This window comes from Camponotus vicinus, unplaced genomic scaffold, assembly GCF_025532165.1.
Source record: "Camponotus vicinus isolate PSW18456_S1 unplaced genomic scaffold, iyCamVici1.0 SCAF_2, whole genome shotgun sequence".
Taxonomy (NCBI): Eukaryota; Metazoa; Arthropoda; class Insecta; order Hymenoptera; family Formicidae; genus Camponotus; species Camponotus vicinus.
In genome coordinates, this window is record NW_028141956.1 from 5478852 (window position 1) to 5493430 (window position 14579).

At 37.4% G+C, this 14579-nt stretch overlaps 2 protein-coding genes across 14 annotated transcripts in view; both read left to right on the top strand.

Annotated features, from left to right (window-relative positions):
• Positions 1-1709: 1709 nt before the first annotated feature.
• Positions 1710-14579, top strand: part of LOC145967350 (protein daughterless-like) — a 118265-nt gene continuing 105395 nt past the window's right edge. For 5 of the 10 annotated variants that reach the window (XM_083092159.1, XM_083092162.1, XM_083092165.1 and 2 more), the window contains exons 1-2: positions 1712-1992; positions 4741-5093. In XM_083092159.1, the coding sequence (XP_082948285.1) occupies positions 5012-5093 (82 nt within the window). In that variant the 5' untranslated portion in view covers positions 1712-1992; positions 4741-5011. Of the gene's footprint in view, positions 1993-4740; positions 5094-14579 lie in introns of all 10 variants that reach the window. The other 5 variants (XM_083092164.1, XM_083092161.1, XM_083092163.1 and 2 more) reach the window with 3 other exon arrangements.
• On the top strand, positions 2479-4262 carry LOC145967353 (type-1 angiotensin II receptor-associated protein). Of its 4 annotated transcripts, none has more exons than XM_083092173.1 (6): positions 2479-2749; positions 3004-3038; positions 3120-3231; positions 3309-3384; positions 3531-3684; positions 4021-4262. In XM_083092173.1, exons 1-5 carry the CDS (start codon positions 2711-2713, stop codon positions 3674-3676), a joined length of 408 nt encoding a protein of 135 aa, XP_082948299.1. In that variant the 5' UTR covers positions 2479-2710; the 3' UTR covers positions 3677-3684; positions 4021-4262. The 4 variants fall into 4 exon arrangements, 2 of the variants coding, with proteins under 2 accessions (XP_082948299.1, XP_082948298.1); XR_014437365.1 differs by having other exon boundaries at positions 2480-2749; positions 3531-3743; XR_014437364.1 differs by having other exon boundaries at positions 2483-2749; positions 3531-3739.

Below are 14579 nucleotides of genomic sequence, written 5' to 3' on the forward strand. Positions count from 1 at the left end.
ATTGTTGGTGCTATTAGGTGATCATTAAAATTTTTTTAATATTCCTTTAATGCTAAGGAAAATATATTAAATTTCTAATAATTTTAGGGATTAATCATCGCTAATCTTATCTGGACTATGTAAAAATTTTTAGTAAATTTTATATTATAAAATATTATACATATATTTTGGACATTTTCGTTTAATAAATTATTCCATGTTATAAATTATTTTGTATTACATTTCAAATTATATTATATTTTACATTAACTTTTGTATTAAATTCTGTATTGAAAGAAAATAAAAAATTTTTCCTCCTCGATGGTATCTCCACCTTAACGAAGGCATTTGCCGGGTGAGGAGGTTTGAGTACTCTAATGAACCTGAGAGCTATGCCGGCGGTAACATACGCCAATATTCATATAGATTTTTCTTATATTTAAGATATTTTAAGTATGATGTTAAATATAAAAGTGAATTATGAATATCGACCGCAGTTACTGATAGGGTCACCCATGCCGGACAGGTCGAAGGGGAAGACTAAGAGAGATACCAAGATTATATAAATATTTGTTATATTAATTATATTAATATTTTTAAATAAAATGAAAGAAAAAGGGACAATAATCGAGAAAATAGAAAAAGGCAGCTACAGATTTGAATATCTATACCTGAGAACAAATGTCCGTAGAAAGTATTCCGATGAACTCCATAGGAAGGATTAAGCATGACAAGTGATGGTAATTTTTATGATGTTAACACAAAGGAATATAATAAACCATAATAATCCAAAAACTCGCAAAAGAGAATATATTGGATAGAAATGCATAGTGATTGGAAATTATTAGAAACTAAAGGACAGTATGCATACAACCTATTTATTAATAGTAATACTATTTTGTAATTATATTAAATTTTATAATTTAGTACATGGTATTATATAAAGTATTAAGCACAAAAGTATTATGCTGGTATGAAAATTATAATAAAAATATATAAATAGTGTTAGCTATATTAGAATGGAATATGAATTCTTTATATGAATTCTTTATATTTTATATGAAGGAAGAGACTTAAAATATTTTGCAACATCTATATTTTTCGAGTCTTAATTATATAAACTTCAGAAGAATCAGTGATTAATTTGACAAATTCTATACATGCATTAGTAATTAAATTTTTAAATAATTAAAAAAAATGATTGATAAATATCAAAGGTCAGTTTACTGCTAATTAAGAAGATTTGTAGAAATACGATTAAAAATGTTTTTATCCCACAGCAGGCATTTTGTGTTTTGTAAATAAAAAAATATAAGTATGACGATGAATATAGAAAAATATTTATTTCATCTTTGAATATTACAGTATCTTTCTTTACAGTATCGATTAAATAATTTATTTACTATCAATTTAGATACATAAGTATCTTGTTATACAGCACTGGTGCTACCGGCATTTCGTGCACATAGCACGGAACAAAACCAGAAATTGTTCACATTATATATTACCCTCTGAGAACATTCATGGATATTGGCTTTGTAGTTCATGTCCACGTTTTCAATGTCCATAGAGGGAGTATCGCTTTCAGAGATCACCTAAAAGCAGGCCATGACATCTCTCAGTCTTCTCTCTGCGTAAAGTATGCCTTATATCGATCGGTCGATTGCATTATTTCGAGAATCGCAATCTGTTAGTTTTTCGATAGATTTTGCGCGGGTTAGTGACGTAACGCGCTGCGATAGACCGCAAGATTGGATTTGGATCGCTTCGTGTTTCTCGTGATTATCACTGTTTAAAAGTGAATCTCGCGCGCGAAAACTAATCGCGAGTGTTCCGTGAAATGTCGGGCGTTCATCGTAACTCGTTGATCATCGCATACAATCACTGAATCATCTGGATATGTATGTGTGTCCGGCATCGAGCCCTCCCTCTTCTCTCCCCATTTGGTCGACATATTTCACAGTTATTTTCTCACCAAAATGCAGCGAGAATCTAATTGACGCGATTAACCAGGTACGTATTGTTCTACAATTCGTTATAATGACGTTATTCTTGCATTCGTCTTAAAAATCGAGAGATAAATCCGGTAATAATAGGGTTAAGAGAGAGACAGTAACGGATATAGAAGCATCGGTCTTTTTCTCTCTTGTGGTAATCTAGATAAAGGCCCATATTCTGAATCCTCTTTTATCGATAAAAGTGCTTCTAAAAGTGGCCTGTAGCCAATCAGAAGGCTTATATGCCACTTTTAGAGGCACTTTTATCGATAAAAGAGGATTCAGAATATGGGCCAAAGGAGAGAAAAAGACATTATATATTTCCTCTCTTTTCTCTTCTAAATATCTAGGACATATATATATGATCATGTCTATCGCTATATCATTATGATATATTCAATTTTACAATCCTAATATTTTAAAAAATTTTCTTATTAAAATATATTCATTGAATGTTGAACGGTTGCGAAATTAGTTTCCTATTTATGATAGTTTGATAGGAGAATGTCAGATGGCAATACTTGTAAAAGGTGCTGCGCACAGAGATGATGTACGCAGTACATATAAATATTTTATATCGTTATCGAATTAAAGTTTTGTAGGCGGAAAAATAGATTAGATAGTGCTTTATACAATTAGACAGTGCTTCACACATAGTCGGAAAGATATATTTTAATCGTGTTAATTCGCTATTACATTTTATTGTTGTATAGTTATAGATACGCGCAACGAAAATGCCTAATATAACCAATTTAGCCCATTTTCCTTTAAAGGTATGTAAATAAAGAATAATTTCATTCTATTTTTTTTATTTCAACATGGACGTTTTCAATGTTTTCGTAAATATAATGTTATACTTATCGTTAATTTTTTAAAATATATCAGTAAATTCTTACCTAAAATCTTAATGTTTTATGACTTATAAAGTTTTATAAGCTACAAATGTATAAATTTTAATAAACTTCTATAATACAACAACAATAAAAAATATTTATTATATATTATTTTTTATTATATATTTTTTCAGGTTATATTTGCAATACATTTGATACTTGTAACATGGTGAGAATAATAAAGTGTACTTTGCATTTATTTATTTATAAGAACTTTGCATTATTACAATCTATGTAAAATACATTATAGGGGTATTCAAGGAAGTTGGTGTCCACAATCTGTGCTGTTTTATAATTTGTTATTCTTTGTTTGTATATTATGGGCTATTCATAGTATCGAGTCAGATGAACCACTTCAATTTGTAAGTTATTATAGACTCAGGAAGAAAAAAAATAATTTTTTAAATTTGAAATCAGTTATTACACACGTTTCTTATAGGCACTTTTTATAAATGTGCTCTCTATTTTCCTTGATGTGATTACTTTATCAGTCTACTTCCCTACAGGCTACCATGGTAAGTATAGTTTATATATTTAACATATATGTATGATATACACGTACATTCTCCACATACATTTTCCATAACAAAAGATAAAAAAAAAGAAAGGTATTTATTATCTCATGCAAACAATATATTTGTTTAACTATATCAATTTGTAGATGCAGCTAATAAATTTAGCGCAGCTCTTATGATTATAAATTTGATTGCCCGTCCTATCTCGAGTATATATCTGCTGCGAATAGGCCAAGGGAGAAATGGCAGCTTAGCCACAGTATTTGCACCGAGTCCTGCGATGGGTCAGTAAATCACTGGGTAGACATCTACGTTTTTTGTAATGCGTCACTGCTTCGTCAAGATCTGATTTTAAGTATGTGCGTGACAGTTATATGCTTTACTGCAATTTATAATTGTGTCCTGAATTTTTTAATATTCGATTTTTAATTATCTATGTTAATTATCTAGGTATCTATTTCTGTGTCATAATTATCTACTCTCTGTTATTGTGCTTCTCTTAGGGTTGCTTTGCACCTGAATTTATATTGCATGAAATTGTAGTATCAAGTTGCAGCTTCCAGTCCATCTTCTTGCTTTGTAATGATTGTATAAATAAGATTACTTTGTATATTATTTTGTTTAAATTATTTACAGGTTATGGTCGGCAAGATTATGAGGACATATCACATCCTATTCCACAAAATTCCGATTTTGATGGAGTTTAAGATTGAATAAAACTTGCTCGAAATATAGTATATACATGTTTGTAACATAATATATTTTAGATAATGTTGGCATTATTTATCGATGCTGTTAATACGCAACTTATGATAAGATCAAAGATTATATATACATGTTTATTTATTGATATTAATATTCTCTATCTTTTGTTCTAATCTCTTACAATATATTTTATATATAGAATATTTTTATACTTTTTAATGTAATCTAAAAATATTACATTGGCATAAGTTACTTTAATTAATCGAATAATGATACTTGGATTATATAGTTTCATCCATTTTGCCAATTAAAAAACACTGCGATTCGAATCTCGTGTATTATATGATACTATAAGTTTCGTTACCGCTCTATACATTGCATGTAACTAATAGTTTTAATACGTTTAGAATTTATTCTGTATTTATATTCTCGAATTTGTGAATAAAAAATTTTAACGTAAACATTGCCGAAGAAAAATCATCCTTGAAAAAGCTATTCAACGATATGCCAAAAATTCATTACAATTTATCAAAGATCGGATTTTTTCCCTCTCTAAGTAGAAATCTTGTTTTTATTTATAAAAATTAATATAATCACGCATAACTTTTAATCGAATTGCTTTACGTAAGGTATGTACATTTCTGTTTTCAGAGAAAGTTAAATTCGTCGGATAGCAATGCGAGAGTCATTTCCTACGTTTGAAAGACGGCGCGCGAGCCGCAAGAGTGGCGGCGCTCGAGCGCGGACATGAGGTGGCGCTAGCTGCGCCCGTATAAGAGCCGCGTCCGTGAAGCTGCACGCTTCAGTAGTGTGGGTGATCGTAGCGGGAGGAGGGTGGCTCCGCGCGCGGCCGCACCGCGAAACCGTGCCCACTCGCCTCGACCACGGAACGTCCACTCGTTTTCACGTCTCGTGCGAAAACATGGCGGCCAGCGACGACGAGCCGATGCATCTCTACGAGGTCTTTCAGAACTGCTTCAATAAGATCGCCAACAAGCAGCCTGGTGAGTGTGCGTCGTACAGTGCCGTGTATCTCGCGCACGGGGGGATACTTGCGCCGTGCGTGGCTCGTGTGGAAAATAAAGCGACGGACCTCTCTTTCCCTCACGCTCTCTATCTGTCTTCTTCTCTGGTGTGTCTAGTGTATCTCTCGTCCGGTGCATATTTAAAGCTCCTCGCGCGTCTCTCAATCGGTCGATCGAGCTCGCGAATCGCGCCGAGAATCGTCATCGTCGTCGACGGCCGTCTCGGCTACCCCGCTCTGTGTTTTGGTTCGCTTGTTAGTGCCCTGGACAGTGCTGCCCCATCGACGAAAACTAGCGCCGAGAGCAACGGCTCTCTGTTTCGTGTTCCCCGCGTTCAGTGATTATTCTCGCCGACGCCGTGATCCTCGTCTTCGTCGGCGCGAGTTTTCACCCTCGCGTGCATCGCGCCGAAATGCGAATAACATAACCTAGACGCGCTAGAGAGACGCTCCTATGTCGCCGCTCGCTGTCATATGCAACAGTGTGAGCGATGTGTAGATGTATATATGCATGCGTATGTGTGTGTGCTCGTATGAATGCGAGGGTGAGTGCCGATAGGGAGACTTCCGGGAAAAAGACGATCGTCGTCGCCGGATCCGTCCGCGTACATTCGTACCACGTGTCCGGACGTCAACGCGAGCGTACGAATCGTTAGTGGTTAATCGCTCGGATGTAATGCAGGAGTCCATAAATCGAAACCCTCTTTTTCTTTCTCCCTTTCTTCCTCGCGAGCTCTCTTTCTCCCTTCTCTCCTTCCTCCCTCGCTCGCTCTCTCGACAATCAGCCTCCGCGCGGAGAGGATATGCCGTTTTTCTTTTATTTCTCGCTTCATACACCTGCCAGAGAAGCAGCCACGGAGCGATGCGCCGTTGCGTGCCGCGAGTCGTGTGTTACCTCTCGAAAGAGGTTCTCATTCTTTTTGTGGATTTTCGATCGCCACGGCACGTGTCAAATATTCCCCACTTTGAGTTCTGTTAGCATTTTAAATGCCAAGTATTTTCATTATCAAACTAGTTTTTAAATGCCTAGTATTTTTATTATCAGGAGATTATATTTATCTCTTACGATGAATCATATTTGCTTGCTGTTTGTAGACCGAATGAAAACTTGACATGAAAAGCTACAAGAGCTAAGAATTAATGAAAGCTCGTTATGATATTTATTTATGTTTAAAATATATATATTTTACAACAAGAATTTTGCGGCTTCAAATAACACTGTCATGTTAATAAAATAATTCTATGCTGTTCAAATAGGTATAAATATACGTAATGTAATTGTATAAATAAATCAAGAAAGGATATATTTGCAGATTTAATGCTGACAAATAAATTGATTTCTTAGAACAATTTTGATGAGAATATTTATTTATAAAACAGAAAGATATCATATATATGTAAATGTAGATTTTTTAATATTTTATAAGTAAATATTCTCCTTTGTTTTAGAAATTAGTTTGCACCAAATCTGCAAATATATTCTTCCGTGATCTATTTATACCTTTACATTACGTATATTTGCACCTACTTGGACAACTTACAACTATTTTAATAACATGACATTGCTTTTTGAAGCTGCGAAATTCCCGTGCTAATTATCATTTTGGAGCGTACAAAGCAATTCGAAATTACGATTTAGAGGAGGGCGCGAGAGTTGTATTTGCGCGGTAGTCCGCGGCATAGTTGGTAACTGAGTCTCAAACGTTTGTTTGGTTTGAGACGTTGTTTGGAAGACGACCATGCTGTAGGCCCTCTCTCGTAGGCTAAGTTCGGCGCAGCCAAGCGGCTCGGAGAGACCGCAAAAACGCCTTCTAGACGCCTCGTCCGAGGCGTTCCCATATTCCTTTGAAATGCTGCGGGAGCTGTATGTGCCGGTTATTCGGTTAAATATAATTTATATCGCGGCGTTGCGTTTTCCCATAAAACTTTGTAGAACGGCACGAAAGAAAGAGCAGTGCGTTTCCTAACGAATTGAATTCGTAATCTTTCACGCATAAATTTTACGCAATAACGTTCTCATACAATTTTTCAAAATTCTCAAAAGATAAATATGTATAATTATTTTAACAAAAAATAATTATATTATAATTATTACATCGAATTATATTTTTTTAAATTCTTTAATTCAAATACTTCATAAATGATAGAATTTATTATAATTAGTATACTAATGATAACTTTAAATTTAATTTCGCATCGCAAATTGTTTAATATCGATCAAAATTAATTTGGACAACAAAAGATGGAATATTTCCATTTTTTTGTGTTCGGAGAACCGTTACGTAAAATCGATGAGATTCATTATTTACGCTCGAATGTTTCTACCGGGTGTCAGGTTCGCCGAGTCTCGTTTCTCATAATTTGATAACTATGAGACAGTTGACTTGTGTGTCGTCGGTTTGTTTCGGCCCGTTAATCTCGACGATTGTCGCTTTGCGTCGAAGAGGCCTCGCCGCAGACCGTATTACGCCGTGACCGTATTATTAAGGTTCATATTACTTTGCGTATCATAACTTAACAAGCCATATTACGACGGTTGTGAGCCTTCAATTCGCGGCACGATTCGCTATTTCGCAAACAGTTCGTATTAAAATTCGGTTCAATTGTTTCTAACATGGAAAACGATAGTATACACAGCAAAAGTATTATTATTTATTAATTATTGAAATTATATTTTAATATATTACTAAACATATAGAGAGAATAACAAACATGGAAAAATGATCCTTATCATTAAATGAAACTATATAATACAACATCCACTGTGTGTGTAAGCAGCATTCTTTGTAATGTTCTACAGAGTCGAGGGTTGACTCAGAGTTCAAGTGCAAGGGTATCCGAAAATAGCATCCCTACTTACCGAAAATATTTCCGGTATCCGTTTTAATTCTCTCTCATTCGAGAAAATTCACTCGTATCCTTCAATTATTTCTCTCCTGCGCATGATGGTTCAGTCGACTAACATTTTATCGAGTACGCAACGCAACGTAATAATATAAACAGAGATAAAATGCGAATAATAAGCATTTTATTGTTCGCCTGTGTTTCGTAAATCCGACGATCGCGGGCGTCTCGAAAATTATTTCGCGCTGCATTTCGCCAGGAGATGCGCGAGATGCGATGAGATGCATCCTGGAGAATCCATCGGCAAAGATAAACATTCGCGTCTGCGCCGAGAAAATAATCTGATTTGAAATTACGCGTAATGCCGCGAAAACAGCGGTACCGAAACCGAACGGTCAATCGGAATCTAAAATTATCGCGTATATTCTATGACTCACAATCAGCAAATCTACCTGAGTACGAGTTTGTTTCAGGAAGTAGCGAGCTCGATAAAATATAGTTTAACAAACACATATACGTGATTCACGTATAGCATCGATCGATTGAACATCGTCATGGACTGCCATGCAATCGGATCATTAATTCTTTAACGAGTCGGCAGATATTTTTTATCGTCTTAGGTATTTAAAATATCTGTATTTTAAATAAGAGCGATATTTATTCTTGTTCGCGTTATTTCCTGCGAAAAATAAGATTACCTTTCGCGAGCGACACGCACATTCTGTACGAGGTCTTCGAATCCCACAATCATCGCCATTTTTGCGACCCTCCTTCGAGATATCACGTATCATCGCATCGCGAAGATTGTCATGCTGAACATTTCTTGGACCGGGATCCATCGACGCCATTTTCGAAACTCTCCTTCCTCGGAGCGAGAGTTTAAGCGAACGACTATAAACGATCTCCAGACACAACACTCGTGACTTAGCTTCTCTTCTCTCTTTCTTTCTTTAGTGTGCTTACCATCATCTCTCTCTCTCTTTCTCTCTCTCCCTCCCTCCCTCCCTCCCTCCCTCCCTCCCTCCCTCCCTCCTTCCCTCCCTCTCTCTCTCTCTCTCTCTCTCACACATTCTCCGGAGAATTATCGAGGGAGTGTCACCGTGATGCACCTGCCTCTCGCTCCGTCTCTCTCTCTTTCTCCGTTTTTTCTCACTCCCGTGTACCGCCACCTCTTTCTCGGTCTTTCTTTCTCCATCTCCCGTGCACGCGCCTCGCGCGCGCGTCCTCGAACTTATAATGGCTCATGTCGAAAACCCACATACTTAAAATATGGAAGAGGGTGCGTCACCTTCCATCTATGTCGGAAAAATGTACAAATCGCGACGCACGATCTAAGCACAATTTTAGTTCCCTTGCAAGCTTGATTTTTAAAAAAGAAAAAATCAATCCTTTAAAATATTAAAAACAGGGTTTTTTTAAATTAAAAGTCTCAATTTTTATGGGTTCTGTAAAAACTACTTCAAATTTCTTTCGCTTATTCGCGTATTCAAAATTCTAAAAAATGTAGTATGGCAAATATATAAAAAAGTAGTATTTATAAATATCAGATTTTTTTATAAATATAAAATAGTTTTAGAAAACATCGACTTTGTATTTAAAATGTAGGAGATTTGTATGATAAAGTATAAAAATAAACGATTATTTATGATAAAATCCGTTTAATCTCTTCGTATAAATCCGCGGTCAGATCCGTGTGTTGCTTCGTTTATTAATACTGAGTGGTTTATTAGTACCGAGTGGTGCAACTTTACGTGAGCGTAGCGTTTACACGAGATGCACATGCAGATTTCGCGAAGAAGATATCGCGGTTATAAATATATTCTGGCAAATTTTATCACACAGGCAGCGATCTCCTTGGATGATTTTCAATCCTCTCCTTAGGAAAGGCCAAGTCCAGAGTGCGTTCACATATGCACGCACACAAATTAAGGGCGCGAGCATAATCTACATTTACAGTGGGGACTCGATGAGCATCTGCTTCTACCCCTCTCGCCCTCGACCCTCCTTGTTCACCCGTCGTCCTAAACTCGATCCCTTTCCCCGCCAACGAGCATTCTCTCCCAACATCGCGCATTCTCCCAATCAGGATCATTCCTTCTCGTTCGTTGTATCAAGTTCACTCGCTTCAGTTCTCGCTCTCTTCTTCTGCGTTTTCTTCATCGCTCCCTCTTTCTCACTCTCTTGTAAAATATCTGAGCGTGTGGTGATATCGATGATCATGAAAATCCTGATCGAAACAACAATCTTTATCTCGATATCATTAATATGTTATTACATTAAAAACATAATACATATAATAATTACGTTAATATATCGAATTAAGAAATTACGATATTATTGTATAAAATTCTCATTACTTAAAACTCGTATATTTCTCTAAGAGTAATTATGTTCTAAATTTGAAAGTTAAATTAAGACTTTTAGAAAGCACATATCGAGTATTTTTACGACAGTAATATCAAAGGCATGAAAATTCTCTACGTTGCCTAACGCGTGAAAATCGTATTTTCTTCGCGAGTTATGTTTGTAATGCAAAGTAGCTGCATGATTCTTACGCATCGAAGTATGCACTCAATCCCATCGCGGTTACTTTAGGCGGCTAGAACAACTGGCGGCGGAAGGCAAACGACAGAAAATGGAAGACATTTTAAGGCTTTTTGCGAAAAACATGGATGCGTGTTACTCCAGAATTCCTGACTAATGCAAGTCCCTCGTTACCGAACCGCGTATACCGCCATTCGCCTCGCTCCTGTTATGGTCGATATGAATTTGCCACTGCGTGAAACTCTCGCTCTCCTGGTCCTCTCTTTTTCTCTCTGCGCGCCTCTCCCGCTCTCGTCACTTCTCTTTCTCTTTGTCTTTTTTTTTCTTTGTCCCTCTTTCTCTCACGGTCGTACTCTGCGCGTGTTCCGCTCTTCAAAGTTCCTTTCTGTTCATCTCTCTGTGCGCCCTACCCCTGCCACCCTCATTTCCACTCCGCAAATTTGCGATGCTCCACGGAGAAGAGCAAAAGTCCATTAGCCGTGGCGAGAACTGGGTTACAGAACGAGCTGGGCGCGATAAAAAAAGATGCTGGATGATCCGCGTATGGGTCTTCATGTACATCGTTCCATAAAACACCTGGCAACCGATTAATGTATGTCTGATATCTCTTAAAGATTACACAAAGTTTTTAATTCTCATAAAAATATATTTTATCGATTTTATCGTATTTTATTGTTAATATTTAAAGTTTAGATTGAGAAAAGAGAGAGGGAGGAGAGAGAAAAGGAGAGAACAAGGAAAAAAGAGATACAGTTATATTTCGGGATTGACGACAGGGAAGAATAAAAGTTCACGTCTTCGAAAAATCTCATCGCGATGCTATCGAATGACATACTCCGCGAGGACAAATACCTATCGTCCTAGAGAGTCGTGTCTCTTACCAGCCTGACTGAAAGCCCCACCCTAAGGGGCACCATATCCTGGTATCCCCTTGCTGCATTGGCGTAGGTGCGGTGGTTCTCAACCATATTTTGCTATTCGAAATATGCGAAATTTCATAATGTAATGTTTTGTGGTGTTTTTAATGTCCAATATATCAATTTCTACAATATTAATTACATATATCAACTAAAATCCAATTTAATTAGATAGTATATGATTATTTAAGATGGTTTAACAGTACTTTTAATTTGTATTTTATGAATCTATAGAAAAAATTTTTATATTTATCTATAGAGAAAATTTTTATACGTATATAATTGTACTGAAAGAAAAAACGTAAAGAATTTTTAATTTAATCGATATTAAAGTTAAATATTAAAATATTAAAATTTTATTAATATGCAATTATTGATAACAAATTGCATAGTAATAATTTTTAGAATAATTGATTGATCAATATTTGCTTATATGATGTGTGAAAATTGTAATAAATTTTTTCTTTGCCCATTTTTTCTGTTCGTTATATATACATTGACACTTACCACATGTAAATTACTCACTCGAGCGACGACAAAAATCAGAAGGAGATATGTGCAATGCCACCTGTAAAGCACGTGCGATTCGAAGAGCGAATCTGGCCGAACTCGCGTGTGTAGGCACGCACGCACGCATATAGGCGCGAAGCGCGTATGCACCGGGTGGGTTTTCGGCGACGCACGGCACCGACCTGCGCTACGTTGAAAATAGACATCTGGCCAGATTTCGTTAGGTCTGGCCCACATGTAGGGGCCGGGTAGTACGCGTACGTACGCGCACGTACGTACTACGCGTCGTGTATGCCATCGGGACGCGTGTACATGCGTGTATATGCGTCCACGCGACCGGGGTTCGAACAACAAATGTGCATTCGGGACTCCTGGCGGCGCCGGCTCCGAAAAAGGGGCTCCGATTTTTTGACAGGTGCCACTGTCCTCGAGCGCGCGACGTCACCTTCTGACGTTCAGTGGCCCGCACCAAGTCCGAAGGAATGTCGCTTCTAATTAGGTAAACGATCACGAGATTCCGTTGAGAGAAACGCACGGTCGAACGCAGAGAAACATATCGCGGTTCACTTTTTTGCTATCAAAAGTAATTTTCATTTTAATTTATTTCGTTTCTTTTATAAGCGTGTGTATATCTTGTTTAGATAATTTTGGAGAATTTAAGGAAACTGAGAAATAAATTAAAATTTAATTTAAGCCAACATCAACACACTACAAATAACGTATACATATAGTGATATTTCTCTGTATATACTCAATCGAACTCTGGCGACTCTTCGTAAGGAGAGATTCGCGTCTTTTCCTTAATTAGTTCGAGCTTTATTACGATCGCGGTATTGCGGAAGCAAAAATGGCGTTGAAAATACCGCGAGATCACCTGTTGAATGTATATCCCAGAGGGTAACCATCAAGATTCGGTCTTCTTGTATCTTCATCCTCGTCCTCGTTGTCCTGCCGTGTGTCGTTGTCGTTCGTAGAGCCGTGTGAATGAACACGCGTGTCAAGAGCGTCGCGTAAAGGCGTCGCCCGTGAGTGCGAGCGAGACCAAGAGAAACCGGAACACGTGTGTGCCACGTGCCGACGACGGCACGCGCGCGCACGCACTCTGGCCACTTCGGATTCTCTCTCTCTCTTTCCTCCTCTCTCCTTTTCCCTCTCTCTCTTGTTCTTCTTTTTTTATGCGCGCGATTTCGCACACACGTTTCCTCCCTGTTTTCACCGATCGACGGAATCGACAACGAGCATACTTTTACTCGCCGTGAATCGCCACGAGCGATTGATCTGATCTCTTCTCATTTTCGGTCCGATATTATGCGACGATCGAGAATGTTAAGGATCGTTCCTCGAGTACGTGGTAAACGTCGCCACGTGTAACGTTTACCAACGAGCATGATGCAACTCGCGTTTAACCCACATTCTCGAATACTTGAATTAAATTCAACTGTTCGATGCAGAACTGGATCGCACTGACGTCGTAATTACGTTTATAATTACGTTTATATCAGAATTTATTATCTTTGAGATATCAAATATATCAGATGTTGATATGTTTTGCAATGTTTAATGATCCTTATTTCTGAAATTTATCCCTGAAATTAGTACCGAGAAACAAAATTACATATATGATACATAAAATAATAGTTAAATATTTTCTCTTTTCCTTTTTATGCAAAATTCTATATAAAAAATCTTCAACTAATCAATTAATATCTTCTAATCGTAAGACAAATTGAAATTACTTTTCTAGTATAAATCAAGAATTTTTCTGGATTGTTTCAAAGATCAATTCGTGTAAAATTCCACGAAAATGTAGACAGCATCAACGTTGTCTTGTAATTTTACCAACGAGACAGGTTGAGATACACTGGGGCCCCCGTGGTCTGCGCCAATGTCCTCCAGTGGGCCCCTTCTAGGGTAACACGAAGGGGGGCACTGGCAGCGACAGCTGCTGCTGCTGCTGCTGCATTCCCCCCTTCGTCTCGCTACCTTCCTCCTCCCTCTGTCTCCCTACATACACATGCCCGCCCTCTCCTCCCCCTCGGCGGCCCACGGTCGTCTTGGTCTCGCGGGCCCCTTGGCACGCCGACATCCCCACTATGGGGCCCCATGGTCGCGTGGCAGGCAGCCTTCTCCTACACAAAATACACCTTCGCTGTTCCGTTTACTCCTGAACAGCGCAACGGACGATTCCTCCTCTTACTCCCCATCTTTCGTTCGCCCTCTTCCTTCCTCCCTCGGCTACTCGTCGACTTTGTCACGCTACCACTTTCTTTCTGCTCTTTCGTTTGCTTGCTCGCCATAACGCTTATACGGGTATCAGTATTCAGTATCGAAGTTGTTGGAGTCTTTTACTTCCTTCCACGATTTTCACATCTCCTTGATCCTACGATTTTTTATCTTTACTTATAAATATAAAAATTATTATTTTATATATTTCTATTTGGTATACAACTAGGAGAAGGAATTATTGAAAGGAAATGCTTTACTAACGGAATTATTAAATTATTTGCTGGCAGAAATTAATATTAGAGATAATATCAGATATTTTTTAAAGCGTGTGCATGTATGTATTAAACGATTCTTTAAATTAATTAAAATATTAGATAAAATCTTAAAGACAGGAAACGTAAATTAAGAAATAATCTTGTTAATTA

Excerpts from the sequence above, each read along its gene's own strand:
- LOC145967353 (XM_083092172.1), top strand. The coding sequence starts at position 2,711 with ATGCCTAATATAACCAATTTAGCCCATTTTCCTTTAAAG. Across the intron at positions 2,750-3,003 it reads TAGCCCATTTTCCTTTAAAG|GTTATATTTGCAATACATTT; the intron begins GTATGTAAATAA and ends ATATTTTTTCAG. Across the intron at positions 3,232-3,308 it reads CAGATGAACCACTTCAATTT|GCACTTTTTATAAATGTGCT; the intron begins GTAAGTTATTAT and ends CGTTTCTTATAG.